This window comes from Brienomyrus brachyistius, chromosome 15, assembly GCF_023856365.1.
Source record: "Brienomyrus brachyistius isolate T26 chromosome 15, BBRACH_0.4, whole genome shotgun sequence".
Classification (NCBI taxonomy): Eukaryota; Metazoa; Chordata; class Actinopteri; order Osteoglossiformes; family Mormyridae; genus Brienomyrus; species Brienomyrus brachyistius.
The window spans coordinates 5,188,593-5,210,146 of record NC_064547.1 but is presented as its reverse complement, the minus strand read 5'-3'; the positions used below and the strand labels follow the sequence as shown (position 1 = coordinate 5,210,146).

Sequence of the window (21,554 nt, the reverse complement as noted above, 5' to 3'; positions counted from 1 at the left end):
AGGTTTTCGCATGAAATCCCGCCTCCCAACCATGTGTTTGAAAAACAAACAATCAACTGGACAAACCAGAACTAAATAAGTAACTGAGTACAGCTAGAGCGGGTTTAAGCTGATGTGAAGCATCAGGAGTGATGGTGTAGGAGACAGTTTGAGATTTGGGGGGTGCGTACACACAACTTAATGATTTAAATTCAAAGGTGCACCTCCCACGCTTCCTACAATCCTGATTAGGTATATCACAGAGGCGGGTTTAAAGTCGCATGGGAAGTTCTGAGATAACCGTAAATGGATCGATTAAAAAAATCAATCACCGGAGAACGCTGACCCGAAATGCATGGTTGACTGCGTAGTTATTGTTATGTCTGACTCTTTTTCACAGTGATGCCCAAGTTCGAGTTGATTATTGATCCGCCGCGATACATCCGTGACCTGAACGCATGTGAGCAGGCAGCAGTGCATGCCAGGTCAGTTACAGCTCTGACGTTTAATGCTGGTTGTCCTGTGTTGCCTGAGTAACCCTTGTTACATACAGAGTATGTATTCTTATGAACACTGAACAGTCTTATAAGTATTATACATTATTTTGTATGTTGGGACGTATATCTGTTTGTCGATTTTCTACTCTTGCTCAGGTACACATTTGGGAAACCAGTAGTAGGCAAGCTGACAGTGAACATGACTGTGAACGGAGTGGGATATTACCGCCATGAACTGGGCCATCCGGTGGTGAAGACCATGGACGTAAGCTGAAGAAACATCTACCCTATACCCATGTATTGAAAATTAATTTGACTTTGAGGCACTAATAGAGTTATAGATTGGCACATTTGCTTCCTCTCTCCTGTTACTGTCCGTAGATCAAAGGATCTGTGACCTTTGACCTCTGCGTAAGGGAAATGATGCCCGTCGACGTGGCCGACCACTTCCGGGGCACGGTCAACATATGGGCGTCAGTGAACAGTGTGGATGGGGGGCGGCAGACCATGTTCCATGACTCGACACCTGTCCATAAGCAGCTGATTGACATAAAGTACTCCAAGGACACACGCAAGCAGTTCAAACCTGGTCTACCCTACAAAGGCAAGGTAATAGAACTTTAACTCTATGTAGCATTTGCAGCTGCATTTGTGTGCTACAGAGGATTGTTTGGATGAAACTGAGCTTGCTAATTGTGCGATTTGGGAATGGAAGAGTAAAGATAAAATCTGAGATTTTTACAGCTCGGCGTGTAAGACTGTGGTGATGTCACTGGTTCCCTTTTTCCATTGGTCTTTCTTTTCCACTCGTCCCGGGTGCCCTTGTGACCCAGGTGGAGGTGACCTACCCAGATGGGAGCCCGGCGGACGGGGTGAAGGTGAGAGTAAAGGCTGAGCTGACGCCCAAGGACAACGTATATGCCAGCGAGCTGACGTCCAGATCGGGCCAGGCCGTGTTCGAGATTCCCTCCATCCCAACGGCAGCTCAGTATGTCTGGTTGGAGGTCAGTGGGTGTCAGGGTGCGGTGGGGGATTTGAAGGACGTTGTGAATGTCTGTTAGGATGGAGTAGAAAGGTGGGATTATGAACTAAGTTTCAAATAAATAAATAATATAAATAATATAGCGCTATAAAACTCTCCACCTGCGTTCATGTGAAAGAGGCTTCTTACTCCCCTGAACATTCTACCATCCCAGACTGCTCTTTACCTATTGATATCTCTAACGCTTCATTCCATTTACCTCGGATGTCGGAGCTGGGAATGACATCACAGTAACTGCGTTCCAGTACAAGAAGTTGGAAAGCCATTTAGCGATACCAGTTCTAGCCAGGCTCATTGTTAGCTATTGTTAGCAGTTGATAACAATGCATTACGGGGTATTTTGTGCATGTGCACACTGTAGCAACATGTCCACCAATAGCGGTTAGATTGAACTTAATGAGACACAAATAAAATTAAATAGTATAAACGCAGCCATCTTGAATTCTGAGGTCTTTCTCTGTCAGAACTCCACCTTTAGGGGCCGTTCCAGTTGAAATTTCCGACTAGGAACTTGGAAGTTCATATGGAACACGCCAAAAAGCTTAGTGGGGAACTGAGTATTGTCAGCTACAAAGCTGAGGGGTGAACTTTCCTTTTTAATGTGAAACTCACAGTATAACATGGTTTATTTGAGTTGTAATAGTTTCCTCCTGAGGATCTACATAGCGCAGCTTCCTGTGGATCCATGAGACAGATGGAGATGTAATGAAGATCACTAATGCTAGTTTGTTGAGATGACTGTTCCTTTCCGCTACAGACCAAGGTCACGACGATTGATGGCAAGCCAGCTGGAGACCAGTACCTTCCTAATTACTTGTCAATCAGCAGCTGGTATTCACCCAGCAAGTGTCACATCCAACTACAGAGTCCCAGTAAACCTCTGCAGGTGTGATGTCCTGGTTCTTAAACAACTACCCTGATATTCCTGCTCTATCTTGTACCTTGCAAAAGTGTTTACTTATACAACTTACTGAGTCTTTTGGTTAATATGTGTGATATTCACAAATAGTTTGCTTTAGATCTTATTTGTGTGTTTCTTGTGTTTAGGTTGGTCAGGAGGCTGAGATTGCTCTGAAATCTACCTGCCCCTGTAATTTCACACTCCATTATGAGATAGCTTCACGCGGAAACATTGTACAGTCTGGTAAACGGCTGGTGAACGTCACCAATCATCGTGCCAAGAGAGCGACTGTCACCTTTGACAAAAATATCCACACCACGTTGCCCCCTAGTGGCTCTGGTCAGTATTATAGAAGTCGGAATGAATTATGGTTGACTTCATTAGCTAGCTGGTAGTTGTTTTGCCTTAAATTCACAATGAACAAGGCTAAGCTGAATTTCTAAAGTCCGTGGCTTACAAACTTATCAGCAGAGCATGTGGCATCGCTGCTCTTGCATTCTATAGACTTGATTTGGTGGGCAGTGATGGCTCAATGGTTAGGGAAGCACACTTGTACTCGAAAGGTTGTAGGTTCGAATCCCTGACCTGTAAAGCACCACTGAGGTACCCTGAGCAAGGTAACACCCCCAAGCACTGCTCCCTGGGGATTGAATTAGCTGCCCCCTGCTATGTCACATTGTCACATACAGTATGGGTTAAAGGCAGAGAACGCATTTCGTTATTGTACACTGTGTGCTGTGGTGTGTCAACAATGACAATTGATCACTTAATTCTAAGTTCTAATTCTTGCCTCATTAGATGCCAGAATTTGCCGGCATTTTTTCAACAGCAATATTTGTCTACTTTATTGTACTTAATTTATTTTATGTTTTATATCTCCATCTCGCCCACTTTTCTGGTCTTCAGCCTCAGCAGCCTCTTCGGCACAGACCGAGGCAGACGTTTGTGTTTCCGCTCTGGCCTTCACTGTCACTCCCGCCATGACGCCGTTCAGTTGGTTACTGGTGTACTACGTGCGGGAGAATGGGGAGGGAGTGACCGACAGCCTGCAGATTCCCGTGCAGCCCAGCTTCGAGAATCAGGTTGAATCATTTCTACTGTAATTTTAATTTTTTTTACATTTTGTATGTTTCAGGCTCAGTGGGTAGCGTTCTCATCATGGTGGCTCTGTGGGTAGCGCTGTGACCTCGTACCTTAAGGGTGGGTGGTTCAAATCCCACCTTTGCTCTCTGTGTGGAGGTTGCAGGTTCTCCCTGTGATACACACTTTTCCTCCAGATCCTCTGATTTCCTCCCTCAGTCAAAAAATATGCAGTTAGGCAACTGGTCTTTCTAAATTGCCCGTAGTGTCTGACTGTATGCCTCGCGATGGACTGGCATCTGGCCCAGAGAACACCCAGCTGTGTACCCTGTGCTGCCTGGGACAGGGTCCAGCCCCCCCTGTGCCTCTGACCAAGTGATTTGACGAAGGATGGATGGATCTATGTCACCTTGCTCGGCTCCGCACTGGTTATGTGGAAAGGAAGATACGCGGAGTAATTAAAGAGAACAAAACTGTAGCATTTCATTTATTTTTCAGACGCGTTTATCTTGAACAATGTAAAAAAAATTCTGGTTAGACAGTCTTTGGTGCAGTTAGGGGTTAAGGTCTTTGTTTAGGGTCCAATGGTAAAATCACTGTATCAACGTCCGGATTTGACCCGTTGACCTTCCAGTTACAGCAGCATCGCATCCCAACCCCATGAGCCAAACGCTGCCCCCAAAACGTAGTTTGACAAGGAAAAACTTCCTAACCCAGGTGTTCATTTTTATAGCTGTAAATCTGAGTTCCAGTCAAACGAGCTTAACTTTCCATGTCTTCTTTGATTGTATTTCAAACTGCACACCAGTATTTCATGTTTATTTATGTGTATGGGAATATGGGGCTGCAGGTAGCAGTTAAAATTCTGGATTCAAGTCCCAGAAGGAGTCCCAGTCTTGTACCTGACAAAGTATTAATGTCAGCTGAAATCTCTGCATTTGTGCAGGTGTCTGTCTCTCTTTCTACCAACGAGTCGATGCCAGGTGACCCTGTCAGTCTGCGGGTCAAAGGTGAGAAGGGATCCTGTGTCTGCCTGGCCGCTGTGGACAAGAGCCTCTATCTTGTCAAACCTGGCTTCCGGCTCAGCATAGATAAGGTAAGTCCTTCACAAGGCCTTATTGAAACGGCCTTTCTATTTGGGGCAGTTTACCAAAGCAGTGGATTTCAGTGGTTATCTATGATCAGTGATGTATCTTCTCAGTGCATGACCTGCTCCTTGTAGGTGTTCAGGGAGCTTGTTGAATTTGACGTGTCTGATGCCTTTGGAGCACCCAAGGACGACGGCCACTTTTGGTGGCCAGGACTGTCATCACGTCGAAAGAGGCGCTCGTCAGTCTTCCCCTGGCACTGGGACATCACCAAAGATGCCCGCTTTGCCTTCACGGTGAGTCTGTTCTTGCAGTCCATCCATTGTGAAGCTGCCGCTTAGCCAGATGGACTGTGTGTCATCTCTGTTACTTCTGATGTCAAACTTGTTTAAATTCCAAGAGCGGCTCATCATCACATGTAATCCTCCTTTCAAAGCCAATGTTCTGACGAGCAAAATAGCCCATCAGCAATAGCCGTTGTTGTTCTCTTCATGTGACAAACTGCTGTTTCTCTCCCAGGCTCTTTAACCAAAGACTGTGTTACTCACAAAAAATACAGACCTTGGATAGAATATCAATAATCTTGGGCAAATTCTTTCTTTAACCAAGGATTATAAAAGATTATAATTTGTATTTAGTTTAAATATGAATTTACAAATTGGATAAACACATAATTGTAATCATAGTCATTGTAATAGGCAGTTAACTTAAAGCTTCCAGTGAGTAAAACAATCAGGCCTAGAATTACTTAAAACTACTGGTAAACATTCTTAAAGTCACTCTTACTAGCGGTTTTGAGGACTAACCACAACTTTGTAAAATTTCTAAAGGAATATGTAAAGTTGATGCAATTTTCCATCATTGCACTGCTGTCTTACGTGAGTGGATGAGATGTAAGCGTTAGTTCCTGGGTGTACGTGTTCTGTGTGGGTACCTAGCTTATGCCGTTAGTTGTGCATCATATCATGTCATTATGGATGTCGACCCTTGCGTCCTTAGAACTGTAGTATAGAATAATCTGCAGCTTTCTTGACCATATTTTTTCTGGTGAGGTAAAACATAATTGGTGCACTTTTGAAGAAAGCTAATATATTTGTCTGCATTAATAGCTGGCCTAACCGCTGCATTTATCCCAACTAAATTTATGTGCATTAATACAGCTGTAGGTTTTTTGAGGAAATTAAAGTTATAACGACAAAGTCCATTCTGAGATTTGAACCTGCACTTGTGATACATGGGTCACGAGTACTTCATTCTGCCGTTTACATCATACGATCAGGAGTGAGATACAGGAGTGAGGAGTGGGTCCATCTCACATTGTCCTTCCCTAATGCCCAGAACCACCTAAACTTCCTTGTTCTTCTCAGGTGCTTGGCACGGTGGGTTTTCTGGAAAGCTTCCTTTTAATGGAGCGTGGTGTTGAACCTCATCGTCTCTATGGGGACTGGGCATGAGGTGGTGGATCTTCACTCGTTTTTTGGTGTCCTCTGTAATTACAGTCGGCTCGTCTCTTTCACGGTCAGCATGTGTGCCCACAGTTTTCAAAATGAATCAATGCAGTTTCTCTCCCGATCTCTACACTCCATAAACTGGCTTCTCTTTTTGATTTGTACAGTGAGCCGATAGCATTAGCTATTAGCCATTTGCCTTGTACACTGAGCTAATAGCATTAGCTATTAGCTATATGCCGATTTCTCTGTTGATCTAGGTAAGTTCCATTTTGATTTCAGTGAGATTTGACAGTCTGCAGTCTTTTTATAGTAAGTGGAAGATTCTGTGTTCATATCTCTTGGCTTCCATGTTCTGGAGGATGATTGTGCCGTGGTGCTGATTTCATTTGAAGGCACAGCCCATCAGTACAATTCCTTGACACGCAATCCTGATCATCATGATCATTTACGTCTGAAAGGTCTTGTATCCCTGCAGACTCCATCATCTGGGATCACTGTTGACCATCGTTCTTGAGTTCGTGTCTGTTAGCCATATGTTGGTGTGACAGTGAATGTTCTTCTGTACCTTTAGCTATTTATCAAATACAAATAAATTCTGTAACAGTGAGGACACGCATGAAAGGCGCTCGTTCAAAGAGCCTCGAAGTGTGAAGCTTGTGCACGTCGACATTCCAGTCACATCAGAGGCTTCAGACTCTCCATCGGAGTTCATGATCCCAGCTGAGCAGAAAGTGCTTAGATCCTGCTGAGAAGCAGAGAGATTAACAAATAATGCTGCCAAAGAAAGTGGAAACCGGGCCAAGGTGTAACCTTAACAAAAAAAATCACATCCTGACGAGCAACTATCAACCATCTCTCTGTCAATATGATGTCACATTTGTACAGATTTACTCCAGGTGCTTCAAATTCCTACAATAGTCTAAGACATGTGGTTTGGTGATTTATTCGCAATGTGTAATTATGTGTGTAAATATGTTTATGTGCCCTGTGATGGATATGTATTCCTTTGGGGGTGTTTCTCAGCCTTTTGTCCTGATGCCGCCTGGGATAGGCTGCAGGTTCCCCCCCCCTTGATCCTGTACTGGATACACAGTTGAAAGATGGATGTATGGATGGATTCTTTATTGTTTTATATAATACCGATATTGCTGCTTTTTTCCCCCCAAGGTTTAAGCCATCAAAGTAAAGTAAAGCAGGGCGCCTTTCATTACAATGACAGAGATTTCTCTCCTGACCCACACGCACAGGAAGCTGGCCTGGTAGTGATGACTGACTTGGTGAGCCTCAACCACCGGCAGAGCGGGGACATGTACACCGATGAGGCCGTTCCTGCCTTCCAGCCGCATACGGCCACGCTGGTGGCCTCGCTGCCCCCCCGCGCCGTGCCCAGGTTCCCCGCCGCCGTCTGCTGGCCCCCACACGCGTCCAACACGCTTCCCTCAGTCCTGCAGTTAAATCAAAGTTGGCATGTTGAACTTAAACAAGCACTCTATTGCTATAACAATATTTGGTTCGGTAACTATGTAAACAGAATACTTCAGAAATTGCACTATAATTTATATCTTTCTGTCCTCTAGCCCAAAATAACAAGATGACAGATCGGTTAACCACCCTATCAGTTTAATGTGATATTTGTCATTTTCTACAATAAGTTATAACGCTGAATTATCATTTAGCATAGACCAATATGCATAATACATCTGTGTATTTTTTCCTCAGATGTGATAATTTCAGTTTCTCCGGGGCAGCTAGGGGAGAACGTACCCCTTCTGTCTCCCGCCAGCACTGATGTTTTTAAGCAAAGGGAATCGCATGCTGACTAGCAGCTATGTAGCGGACAGATCGGCAGACAGCATGTGTGCAGCAGCTTGCATACGCTGCCTGCTTTCGGCCCTCCATCTCTCACTATAATAATCATTACAGTCCCAATCAGCAAATCATACAGCTTGTATTCTAAATAGTGTGCCATACGGCTAAGAAAGGGACGAGCAACTTCTAATTTTCTATTTTAAAATATTCCAAATAGATCTTCCCAATATTATTACCAATTAATTCTACCCATGATTAAGGCATGACTTCTGCCCAGAGCATAGGAGAGAGTCTGATATTGGGGGGACACAACTTAATCATTTAAAGGCAAAGGTCTGTTTTATTTTGGGGGGGGGGGGGCAAGTCAAGCCAAATTTTAAACTTTTAATTTTAAACTTTTAAAATTAACCCCCCCGGTTGTTATGCCTCTGCCTTCGTATTTGTCTTGTCACAAAGATCATGTTGTAATCTTGCAGGCCACGGTGCTTCTCAGCTTGTGTCAGACAGTTTTTTTCGTCCGCAGGGCGGAGAAACGCAGACGCACGTTTTTCCCAGAGACGTGGGTGTGGCACTGCCTCAACGTCAGGTGTCTCATTCTTTCGTCTCTTCCCACAGCAAAGCCTCAAACGTGCATTAACTGACTTCATTGGTCTATCGGAAATAATAACGTCAGAGAACAAATATCTGCGTCACCGTGACACATTCGGAAACGCTGAAGTTCATTACGGGACAATGTACTCGATTTCCACTCAATCACTCATTATACATAACTCACTCAATCATTCATTATATGTTACAGTATTGGGAACCAAACCTCACTCAGTCCTCATGTAATTCCAACGAAGAACTTTAGTTAAATTTCCAAAATTCAGAACGTACGTACGTAGTCAGTACAGAAATTTTCCCGAAAATGTATCGCATGGACTGAGTATGTTTTGCTGATTTGCTTTTCAGTTTGCACAGTTGTTATTTTTATACCTTTAATGACATGCTGAAAATGCACATTTTTTTTTTGTTTGCTCGTTCGTTTTGAAGATGGTGGCGTATACAAACGCTCACTGCCATCCCACACCGTGGCATCTGCCCAGAGGCCTAAGTGCTCTCATGTGTGAGAATAAAAACATTATTGCTGGTTGTTTGCTGCGGTCCCAGCAGAGTAGCCGTGGGCTCGAGGTGGGGGGCGGATAGTGGAGGTCAATGTGTAGTGGTGGGGGGGGGGGGGGGGGCAGCTACAGCAGATTGTGCGGGTAAACCAGATCTGGAAGTGGAGCCAAAACTCAGAGGAGGTTAAAAGAGAGTCAAGGAGAGGAAATGGGATGATGAGGGAAGGGACAGACGTTAAAAGGAGACACACATTTTAAAGGTGAAGGAGAAGTGGCCTGTATGAGATTTCAGGCTGAGAAAGAACAACACAAAAACAGACGGGTGAACAATGTGCCACCCCCAGCTGTTTTGGTTAGATATTCATTTGACACTGAATTTAAACGTGCCTTAATGTGCGATTTGCGATGCAGGAAAAATGCTGTGTAATTTTGGATGCATCGGTCACTAACTTTCAGTTGCATTTCAGTTCTTTTTGTTAATTTACGGTCAGCTTGGGTTAAAGGATAAAATTTAATAAGCTTCAAGAGGCCATTTTAATACTTTCATTCATGCATTAACTTTCAGTAAATGCTTATTGAATGAGGCTTTTTGGGGAAAACCCTGGCCCTACGGAAGGGCTCACCCCTAAAGATTTATAAAGGAAGCGTAATAGGAACCATTAACATTATCTGTATTTTTTTTATTGTTGCAGCAATGTAACTGGAGAAGCCGAGCTGCAATTGGACGTTCCCGATTCCATTACTACCTGGGTGACTGAGGCGATTGGCTTGTCAGAGGAAAAGGGGTTGGGCCTGGCCCAGAGGGCGGAGCTGCGTACATTTAAGCCGTTCTTCGTGGACTTCACTCTGCCGTACAGCGTCATTCGCGGGGAGCAGACCAAAGTGCCCCTTACAGTCTACAACTACCTGCCCTCCTGTGCAGAGGTGAGGGAGCGAGCGAGTCTAGGTGCCAGAGAGGGAGAAAGGCAATGGAGGAAGAGTTAAAGCCACTGATATAACTATACATTTTATTTTAAGGGCTCAGTGTGTGACATCCATGCTTGCTTGTGAAATGATTTTCATGCATTCCTTTTAAAACATCTTTTTTTGGGCAGAACCTTTTAGTAGAGAACGGTAAAGTGGAGGCCTGCTTCAAGGCCCATTCCTTTCAAAGGTTTGCCAGTAAAATAGAACAAACTGCTTTCTGCATTACTGATTTTGAAAGATGTAATGTCTGCGGGTTCATCACGATAACAGTGTAGCTGCTAGCTGGGCTGTGGATGTTATATACTGTACAAACATGGTAATGACATGCTGCGTTTGAATTCTATCATATCCTGTCAAATATCTGATGAGTTCTATTTTGTGCCCTCAGACAGTCTATTATTGAATATTATTGTACAAACATCGCAGTACATACAGTATACTGTTAAATAAATTATCCCTAGGTCTTAATGAAAAGTGAAGAATCTGGCCTTCACTCATTAGTCCAACTCATAGTTTCCACACTTTATATCAGTAGTAATCTCTGTTAAATAAATCAGTAATGGTGAAGTGGTTCTCATTTTTAAAATTGGCTGAATAATATTTGGTCCTTGCTTCCTTTTTGTGCGGGTACATGTATATGTAATATAATACTACTGCTTTAGTCTCTACTGATGATACACGGCCTTCACAGCCTACTGTGGTCTGACCACCAAGTCAGCAGTTGGGATTTTATATGCTATTATATCTATTATTACAAGAAAATATCCATCCATCCTTCCGTCCATATTTCCATTTTCTATCATAGTGACCAACTTTTGAATCCACAACTCCTTTCCGCAGGTTTATGTGAAGGTATCTGTGCCCAAAGGGATCAAGTTTGTGGGGCACCCTGGAAAGAATCACCTGACCCGCAAGAAGTGTGTTGCCGCGGGGGAGGTCACCCCCACATCCATCGTCCTGTCATTCGCTGAACTGGGCGCGTCAAACATCACAGGTACGGCAAACTCTCTTACCTGCTTCCACACTGTTCTGGGAAATGAAGAAACATCTCTATGTCTGTGTTGATTCATCATTACGAGCACTAAGAATAGACTGTCTGCTAAAAATAAAAGGAGAAATAAAACTGGTCCTCGTTTAGCGACTAGACTCCGTCAAACGAAATCGTCATGAAGTGAAAATCACGGTAGCGTAGGTGTGATCACTACGGTGCTTACAACTTTACTTCAACATTCCCCACTCAATTCCTTTTCTTTTTAATATTTTTAAAAAATTTTATTTTATTTTTAATTTTTACAACATTTTGTACTTTCTGCTTCAACGAGCTCTCCCACTCCGGCATACATTGTCATCAGGCGAACGAAATTTGTTCACAGATGTGCGCATTGGAAAATGATTTTTTTACCGTCGCGTGTTCAAACGGTCGCTAACCGAGGTAATTAATAAATGAGCTGCGGTTGCATTGATAAGAAGGTGAGTTTTTTTTTTATATATATATATATATATATATATATATATATATTGCATTATTGGGGCGGCATGGTGGTGCAGTGGTTAGCACTGTTGCCTCACCTCTGGGACCCGGGTTTGAATCTCCGCCTGGGTCACATGTGTGTGGAGTTTGCATGTTCTCCCCATGTCGTCGTGGGGTTTCCTCCGGGTACTCCGGTTTCCCCCCACAGTCCAAAAACATGCTGAGGCTAATTGGAGTTGCTAAATTGCCCTTAGGTGTGCATGTGCGAGTGAGTGGTGTGTGAGTGTGCCCTGTGATGGGCTGGCCCCCCATCCTGGGTTGTTCCCAGCCTCGTGCCCATTGCTTCCGGGATAGGCTCCGGACCACCCGCGACCCAGTAGGATAAGCGGTTTGGAAAATGGATGGATGGATATTGCATTATTGTAGAGTTGCTGACGTGAAAACCACGTCCTGTTTTGTCAATGAATGGTGCATATTGTAAAGTAAGCAAAGGCCAATTGGAATTCAGCGACTCGTAACTGGAACCGACTCCCTGAAGAGGTTCGAAACGCGTCAATCGTTGCCGCCTTTAAAACCAGGCTCAAAACATTTTTATTCCACAGTGCCTTTGATTAGCATCAATGTTGATGCTTTTTCCTTTACTTTTTAGAATGTTTAAATTTTACTTGGTGTTTTATTTGTAATTTTTAATTACTGCTTTTTAAAAAATTGTCTTGTGGTTTTTTAAATTCTACATTTTAATGATTGCCGTTATCTGATCTTATTTTACTTAAAGCCCTTTGAATAACCTCTGTGCTTGAAAATATGCTGTATAAATAAGCGTACCTTGCCTAAAAACAGAGGCCAGTTCAAGGTAACTGGTTGCTGGGAGTGGCTGGGGAGACTGTGCCGTGCTGTGCTGTGTCGTGCATCATGTGACACGCTAACGAGCAGATGCTGAGTGAGTCTGGAAGCAGGCCTGTGCTGAGACATTCCGCGACATGCAGATCGGTTTATGGGTCACTGAAGCCCAATGGGCCCCTGTGGTTTCTTCCCTGCCCCTGAACTGAATTCTTCTCTCTCACTACACACACATGAAATAACTTATTATTTTTGTGCTAAACCTGTGGAAGTATGGCCGATTTAGTCCCTTTTCTGCATGTACTTAACGACATGTGAAGTGTTTTTCTCTAAGAATCAATCCAATAAACCATATTTTTGAAGATACTTTTATCTTTTATACCATAGAATTATGGCTGTATGTCTCTCAGTCTTGCTCAGACATATAATTTGTATGTCATATTACTTAATTTATTAAGTTAAACTTCACATAGATTAAGTTCCTATTTGGAAAAACTCAGATGGAATAAATTCATGTGCATATGTGTGTCTGCGCTTCTGACTTTTTTATTATGTAGGGTTAAGGTCTGTGGTGTAGCTGTTAGCACTTTGGACTTGGAATCCAGTGATTGGAGTTCAGATCTTGGTAGAACCTGCGGATGTTTTCTCGCTTCTGTGTTCCAGGTAACTACAGGTACTGCACAGTTTAATTTAAAGTGTGTTTGAAGTTGGGTAACAGTGAACGTATATGAAGTGACCATCGGCAGAAAGTCCAGCATTTATGCAGGTGAGGTGTGGCTCACTGGGCAAGTGTACTGTGCCTGTGATCGGAAGGTTGCTGGTTCCAAATCCCAGTCGGCAGATGGATGTCATCATCAGGCCCGTGAGCACTTATAACCAGTGCTTTTGGTAAATAAAGTAATTGTAAGAGTAACAATCTGAGCAAAATTAACATTGTCCAGTAAAATTGGGTGGTTATGTCATTACCGGTGTAGAACAGACATGATCTTGACTGCATGTTTGACCATAAATAAATGGCAAGTCTGTCAGTCAGTTTACATTTTTTCTAAGAAATGTGAATGAGCCCATCTGCTGAAAATGGTGTGAACAGTGGATTGACATGAGTTGGTGTAGTTGGAGGATTTTCATTGGCTCACGTGCAAAGGGGTCGGCCGTAAATGTTGGAGATGGTGTGGAGCAGTCAAGTAACCAGGCTACACCGCTGCATGATGTAATCAATATTTTATTTATATATAATCTGTATATCTACTGTGTAGTATTGCTGTTATTAATTAATATTGCTGCTATAAGCATACCGAAACTAACTTTCTTTGTTCAAAACCATTGAGAAAAACTAACTCTGCAATGAAAATATTCTCATAACCACATATGTAAATCTGCATACCCTTGTAACAGAAATAACAGAATGTTATTTATCATTGTTTTCATTCATTCGTGAATGATTTAGTTTTGGTTCTTATAGGATCAGGTATATTCACTTCTAATTAGCCCGAAAAATCAGTGGCCATATTGCCAAAATGAATTATATGCTTCTTATTTTATTTAGATCTGATCTGCAAAACATTTAGACATATGTATATGGTGTAAATCATCACATGCAAAAATGTTAATTCAGTTAAGGATAAGGGAAGTAGTTCCAAAATAGAGGCTTTATAGGGTGATTAAATTAGAAACTGCCACCAGCCACACAACCATGTTTGTTTACGCACTGCAGTGGATGCTGGCTGTGATGACATCCCTGCAGATTCTCGTGGAAGGTGGTTGAGGCACACAAGAAGATTTTTTTTCCTCAATGTATTTGCAAGGGAGAATGTCAGATGTGATGTAGATGAAAGTTTGTGGCCAGACCAGCAGGAGCAATAGGACAACGCATGATGTAAAGTTGGCTTTCTTCTTTCCAACAAGACTACCTAAAATACTGTGTGCTATGACATATAAATTCATTTTTTCCAAGCTTCCAAATACAGCGAAAGGCTAGTTGCGTAAATTGAACATCAGTTGATTAATTTTAATTTATAAAATACTTCCATAATATATTTTCATGTTGACAACATGACTAAACATTTTGATTGGTATGTCTCTAGGCAATGATTCAGAGATTTCATATTTTGGTGGCATTGACTGAATGCCTGACAAGAAAATTGCATTTTGAAACATGTATGAAAGGTTTTGAATGAATCACTTCATTTTGCTGGTTATCCAAATTATCGTGCTGCAATCTTCTGAGAAATGCATGAACAGTTGAGAGAACTTTAAGACTGTTTAGAGAAATTGTCCAAAGCGAGAGAAACTGCAACATTTACAAAACGGCAAGTTTAATCCCCACACCAAAAGCAGAACATAATTTCTTGTTGTTTCACGCAAATTTCCAAATGTTTTAGTACATACATGCAAAAGCTTTTGTACAAATTGCTATCATCTGGCACCATTTTCGGATGATTTATTCTTGATTGTCAAAATAAATTTAGCAGTTTTCCGCTGTAATAATTGTACACCTAAAACTATATATGTGTGTGATCACCACATGCAAAACAGTTAACCAAGTTGTGAAAATGATATATTCCATGAATTGCAGCGAAACAGCATTATTGTGTTTTTTGGTTCCCATAGTACATAATTTTGTTGTATTTCTGTTGTGCTTGTATTGCCGTTTTGCTGTTTTCGTGTTATACAGTGCTGTGTGACTCTGCTTTTGTGCTGTGTTTAGTGATCATGTGCATGTGAGTGAACGTTACATGTAATGTAAAGCCTTGCAATGTTGTAACTGGTGTCTTTGACATGAATAAGTAACAGTTTGCTAAAAAAAAAAGATCAGTCGGTGACAATGACAAAGTGGGAACAGACTATCATTCAGAATTGTGGAGCTTGGGAGCATAGTTACACTGACATACTGACAATATATTTAAGCATTTTGACTCTGGTGGAATTATTTGCTTTTGAGACATGAGAGAATTGTTTTGGCTAAGTTACAGGCTTTTGCAATTAAACTATATCTTTGTGCTATATGCATGAATTGTTTTCAGAAATGCTCTTATAGTCTTGAGAATCTTAAGTATGTTTCACGAAATGTGCCAAAGCAATTGAGAAACAGTGTGATAGTAAGTAATGGTGCAGATGCGTTGTTGTTGCAGCACGTGCCGTGGCCTACAGTGAACCAGAGTGCTGCAGCGATGCATTCCAGGCCACCAGACCGGGCAGAGGACCTCAGGAGACAGAGGACCGGAGCACAGCTATCGGCATGGACTTTGTGCGCCGGAGCGTGCTGGTGGAGGTGCGGGAGGCACGGGGGGAGCTGTGCTGGCCTATCCACCTGGAGCATGTGCAATAACAATGCTTAATGTCACCACAGTGAGGTAGAGTGGGTCGCAAAAGACAAAAGACGTAGTGAAAATGTACTGTGCTGTGTCTCCTCCCTGCAGCCAGAGGGCGTACCCAGGGAGTACACCTACAGTGTCTTCTTCTGCCCCAACGGTCAGTAATGCCCTGCTCTGGCAAACACCTTATCAAAATTGGCATCATTTGCTGAGCTTTCAATCTCAATCGGACTGTGTCGATCTATTAGTTCCTCATAATATGTTTCAGCACTTAACTGGCAAGTACTACCCTGATTATGAATTTCTACAAGTGAACTTTTAGAAGGCCCTTTAGGGTAAAAAGGGGGTGACATGCTGTAAGTCACTAGCCGTTTTTGAATGAAAGCAGTCAAAGCCTTTGGCTTCTCTCCTGTTCTCGAAAATACCTTTCACTGTACATGGGTGAAAATGAGATCAAATATTAGCACTTGTCTATATTTACGTCAAACCTGCATTTACTAAAGTGAAAATGAGTGCCATAGTGGCTACCTGTTTTAAATTTAGCGCTCGGGAAAGCCTGTGTTTACATGAAAACATCGCATTTCCAAAATAACACAGTGACATGCCAATGTCAAAAGGAGTGTTAGGTGTACAGGGGCCCTTTTAGGATCGTCATGGTGGACCCCTCTGCCACCCTCAGAAAGGATACACATCTCCACGCCCAACAAATACGAGTACCAGTACGTGAAGAAGCCTGGGCACATGACGCACTTCGAGGTGGCAGTGAAGACCCACAACGACGCCCACTTCGCCTTGTCGGCCAGCCCCCACGACAGCGCCGAGATGGTGGAGATCGTGCTGGGCGGTAGGCAGAACACTCGCTCCTGGATCTCACTGGGAAAGATGGGCGACCCGGTGGCCAGCGCCACCACACCCGGCATCCTCTCCTGGGATGAGTTCCGCAGTTTTTGGATCAGCTGGAAGGGCGGCGTGGTCCAGGTGAGGAACGGAGTGGGCGGACTCAGATCTGCCCTGAGGGTGGGTGTGAATTTGGGGAGTTCTTGGAGTGGTAGCGGCTAATAATTAGTAACAACAGACAGTTCCCCTTTGCGATCTAGTCTTCATATTGTCTTGTATGACTCAAAATGTCATTATATGGTTCCGCCATAAAGTTTTGAAGATGATACGGCAGACTTAGGGGAGGCACAACGGAAAAAGCATTTTTTTTCCCATTCAAATTCAAGTGGTTTGCTTAACATTGGTGGTTTTTGGGGGAGTCTAAGCTATGCAGGATGATTACTGTATCCACTGGAAAAACCCACCCTGCTTGATATCTGTCCCCAGTCCTCCCTGTCTGTGATTTATTCATTGGATACAAAGGAAATGGCTTAATTATATGACAAATGTCTCATTTTTGTGGCACGACACTAGCGGTAAGCATCAGATCTACTTCAGAGTCGAAGACTGCAGATGACAATATATTTAACTTGTGTTTATTAGTCCTCCAGGGGGCAGTAAAATAATCCAAGGAATCATCTCGGTTTGACCCGATTTGACTCCCCACCCGAGTTATTGGGGATTAAAACTAAGACGGAAAGACGAGTCAGACAGCATCCTTCCAGGTCGGAAATTTGGTCGCCGAAGAGGCTGCTGGAGAATTGGTGGCCTTCCTCTCGTGCCCAGCGGAGGCCTTGGCACCCTCTGCTGGCGCCAGGGCTGTGAGGTCATGTGGAAGGAGGTGTGGGTACTGATGTCAATGATCACTTTCGCCGAGCCGTGCCGATGGCCGTCACCCGCCGGTGGAAAAACACACACGCCGTACCGAAGGGACCAACAAAAAAACAATACTGAGCAGGACGTAGTCGGATGTAATTAATTACGGCGACAAGAAGCTTTTAGAACTGTCTCCAACATCCTTTTTAAGTATTAAGTGTTCTTGGGTTTAACTAAATGGTGAATGAAGTTCAAAGCGGTAAATCCGGTTCACTTTCAAAAGGGTCTTTGAATTAATAAGGTGGTATGGGCTGCATTTGGCAGAGCCTGGCACTGACTTTTACAAGGAGCCTGCAACTTGTAAATCCCAGTGTGGATCAGACGGTTCTTTATACAAAGTCTAATTGGCTTCCGATGGCTTTTTATTGCCTGGAATGATGGCTGTGGTGGATCCTTTCCGATTCGCTGTCATGCATGTGTGTTTGTTCAGCTGCGGCCTACTGTATCCTGGAAGCTGTCACATCCTGTTAGGCTTCCCCTCCATTGGCCAGGACAGGGTGCCTCACTACTCCAGCAGCAGTCTGGGTTTTCCAGCAGGCTGCTCCACACACCGATTGCTGCTTCGCACTGTGGTAACTGTGGGCCATCTCTGCGTGCCAGGTTGGCCACGGCGTGCAGCCCTCCAACGAGACGGTGATCATGCACTGGGCCGGTCCCCTACTGGCTCAGGTGCGGCACGTGGGATTCTCCACCGGCTGGGGCTCCGTGGGAGAGTTCAAGATCTGGCGCAAGGAGGATGTGGACGAGAACCACAATGAGGCGTTCACCCTGGGGGTCCCACACAACGTGGTGCCTGGGTCAGAGAGGGCCACGGCCTCCATGATTGGTGAGGATCTCTCCATGCCCGTCACTCCGTCACCGAGCCAGATAACGACTTAAAATTCCCGTTGACTTATCCATGGCCTGTATCAGATCATTCAGTTACTGATAACAGACAAATTAAATCTTTTGCATTTAGGCTTGGTTGTAACGTTCAGTATGGTTTGAATGTAATGTGCACTAGAAGTCCTCTGGATGAAAAGCCTCTTAACGTTAAAGGAGAACTTGGAAAGTGTGAATTGGACAGGGTATCTTGATTTTCTGTGATATACTGAGAACTACCAGATGCCAGCAGAAGGAGTTGTGCCCCCAAATGGCAAAGCATGTCAAAAACAGCGGACTGACTAGGATGTGAATTGGAAGAGCATTGACTGTAATCTGTCCTGGGAGACCAGATGGCATTGATAGAGAGCCAGGAAATAGCTTAAGAATGCCTCGTGTTATAAGTGACATTATCGTAGCGCGTTGCGCATAGCTGGGCATCGCATGGCTGATGACTTTGCCTCCACTCTCCTTTCTGACAGGGGATGTCATGGGTCCTACGCTCAGCAACCTGGACAACCTGCTACGGCTCCCCTTTGGCTGCGGTGAGCAGAACATGATCCACTTCGCGCCCAACGTCTTCGTGCTGAAGTATCTGCAGAAGACCCAGCAGCTGAGCCCGGAGGTCGCGGCCGAGGCCACTGACTACCTGCTGCAAGGTACCGGAAAGACCAGCCTGGACTTTACAATGGCCACAGGCACAAGCCGCGATTCTGCCACTTTCCAACCTGACTGGTTCTCCTCTCACCATAGGTTACCAGAGACAGCTAACCTATAAGCGGCAGGATGGCTCCTACAGCGCCTTTGGCGAGAGGGACTCGTCCGGCAGCATGTGGTTGGTGTAATCCTACCTATGTCCACATCGAACTGGCTGATTAAGGAACGCCGTTATTGGCAGGAGTAGAAGCTTAACCAGCTCGTTTTTTAGGGTGACCAGACAATCCGTGTCAGGAAGAACACTGAGCTAAGAAGGATCTGAAAAGCAACATTTCAGTCAAATGACCTGGATTTCAAGGTCTTGCTGTGTGCCGATTGGTCAGTGTCCGATAATCATGCATGTGTCACTGATGTTAATGTGAAACAGCTGGATGAGTCTTTCAATCAAGGCAACAAACCAGTAAAAGCACAAGATGAACTGAACTATTTAGCCAAGCAGAGGAGCCTTTCAGTTTTAAAGTAGTTTGTAAAAACCTGAAGTAGCTCAGTGTGTCCCCCCGACATGGATTATCTGGTCACGCTACCTTTACCCGAGACCTCTTACAGGATTCTGTGTAGCAAAAGATAATACATTATAAGTGCAGTAACATGCAGCTTTAGACTGTTATCACATCTGTTGCACTACCATTTGCTAGGGACAGACAAATGCCACGAGGACTCCTCAGTCTCCTGACTTTGCGTGCCATTTTCTTTTTCCATTCAAACCGTTGTTTACACACCTGAGCAGGATGTTGTATGTATTTCATAATACCTGGAACTCTGACATAAACCGGGTCAGGAAAGTTCTGTATTCTCCTCGGACACTGAAGCGGAACCGAATGACTTCATGGTGGAGCATGTGCCTAAGCGATTTATTAGCCAGGGGAGGTGTTATTTTATTTAATGGGGGCTCTCGCTGTAAAACACGGGGCTAAGTAAACTCCAGAGTATTAAACGCAAACTTGTAATTAGCTCTGTGACACGGGCGACTGGGGCTGGAATGATTTATTTGCTGTTAAGGGGCAAAGGCGGGACCGCCCCCCGTGGGACGAGTCAGCATGGCGGTACCTCTGTTACGTCAGGCCTGGGATTGCCCTTCACTACCAGCGCCTTAGCGTTCAGGAGCGTTAGCGTTAGCCCTCCGCGGCTCTCCGTTCCTCACCTGTTCGTACCGACCTGTGTCTGGCCTCCCCTCTCACTAATGGCTCAGGGTATATTTAGGAAGTTGTGCTAAACAAAGCTGTGGTGAAGGAAAATACGCATCAGGAAAACAGCAGTCGTTACGGCACTAGAGCTTAAGTGAGGATTAGCGCTTTCGGGCAGCAGGACACTAGCGGACGTCGAGGCCCATTAGCCGGTTGTCATTAAACTCCATTCTTACGTTAGCAACGAGTTGAATTTTCAAGAACAGGGTACCTTCTGTTTACGGCCCACAGGTAGTCATTAACGTAGGTCATATTTTATTGCGACAACACTGAGGGCGTCGTAATAATGTGAGCCGCTCCGTTAAGCTGTACCGGGAAAAGCTGTAGCTCCTTATTAAAAGGCAGCAGAGGAATAGGGAACCGGCTGTCACCTGAGCTTGGAGATGCTAAACACTCTCAGCAGGCCTTGTTGCCCTGCGGAGTGCAGGAGTTTTTGTGGGCCACCCATGCGCTCTCCCCACAGAATGGTGCAAACGCCACGAGGGAACATATTTATTGGTCAAGAAATGCAGGGCACTTGGGCCACTAATGGAGCTGGCAGCCCCTCTTCCGGCATAAGCCACATACTGGGGGCATCTGCTTCCAATGAGTGCCACATGCTGGTGTGATCCTCTAGCTCCTAGACATTCAAAGCCCAGCTTGCTGTCCTCCCCCGTCATGCTGCACGAGTGGTACGGTCCAGGCTGGTCATGGGGAAACGGCGCTTATTACAAATCTGCAGGTCCAAACTGGCTTCCGGAGGACTGGTTTCATCCTGGAATTAATTCATCCAGTTAAACGGCAAGCATTTGTACTTCTGCCCGACAGAGGAGTTTTGTGTCTCTAGATCCACTGGTAGGTGGTCGTTCTGCTGTGCTCTCATTGCCTCATTCAGGTGTTTGTCATAAGGTCTCCTGTCACTACAGGCAGTCCCCCCACGCTCCCAAAGTCTGTCTTTGTCGGTAATTCAGAGCAGTAATAATACAGTACAAAATAACACAGTAATAATAAAAGTAAACAAACTGCAGAAGCTGAGCATCACAAATTAGTGCGTGCGTTTGGTATTATGAACCATTGTTTTAACTGTGTTTGTTGTTTGCCTTGTACTGCTAAGTTAGGTTGAGTACCTTGGTACAACAGCAGCTCCACTCTCAGGACGCTGATCTTGCGTAACATGAAGCCATCAACTAACTTGCCTGGTCACACGACTCCTTAACATCGGTAAAGTCTGACTGAAAAAAGACAGTCAGATCAGTGTGGTTTATCGTTTGCATTCATGCAGTTTACACCTGGATTGTCATACATACTCAACTTGACTGTTGTTCCATCCATCCATCCATCTTTCTAAATTATCCGCAGGGGGCCCAGAGTCCGTCCCAGGATTTACAGTCATACAATTATGGCAACTTCTCACCTAAGGGCATGTTTTTCAACTCGAGGGGAGATGAAGGACATGCAAACCCCTCAAACACAGATCAGAGACTATTCCAGCTACTCTTAATTATTATAATTTGTCTTCC

The 21,554-nt window shown here is 44.2% G+C and overlaps 1 protein-coding gene across 3 annotated transcripts in view; it reads left to right on the top strand.

Moving 5' to 3' along the window:
- The window catches only part of cpamd8 (C3 and PZP like alpha-2-macroglobulin domain containing 8), a 49,670-nt gene that overhangs the window by 6,490 nt on the left and 21,626 nt on the right, over positions 1-21,554 (top strand). For all 3 annotated transcript variants that reach the window (XM_048977146.1, XM_048977145.1, XM_048977147.1), the window contains 19 exons: positions 380-464; positions 633-741; positions 858-1,085; positions 1,310-1,480; positions 2,276-2,404; positions 2,566-2,758; positions 3,326-3,501; positions 4,446-4,595; positions 4,722-4,883; positions 7,286-7,428; positions 8,371-8,433; positions 9,643-9,874; positions 10,757-10,910; positions 15,359-15,498; positions 15,647-15,698; positions 16,221-16,519; positions 17,894-18,119; positions 18,637-18,813; positions 18,908-18,989. In XM_048977146.1, the coding sequence (XP_048833103.1) occupies positions 380-464; positions 633-741; positions 858-1,085; positions 1,310-1,480; positions 2,276-2,404; positions 2,566-2,758; positions 3,326-3,501; positions 4,446-4,595; positions 4,722-4,883; positions 7,286-7,428; positions 8,371-8,433; positions 9,643-9,874; positions 10,757-10,910; positions 15,359-15,498; positions 15,647-15,698; positions 16,221-16,519; positions 17,894-18,119; positions 18,637-18,813; positions 18,908-18,989 (2,971 nt within the window). The remainder of the gene's footprint in view (positions 1-379; positions 465-632; positions 742-857; positions 1,086-1,309; positions 1,481-2,275; positions 2,405-2,565; positions 2,759-3,325; positions 3,502-4,445; positions 4,596-4,721; positions 4,884-7,285; positions 7,429-8,370; positions 8,434-9,642; positions 9,875-10,756; positions 10,911-15,358; positions 15,499-15,646; positions 15,699-16,220; positions 16,520-17,893; positions 18,120-18,636; positions 18,814-18,907; positions 18,990-21,554) is intronic.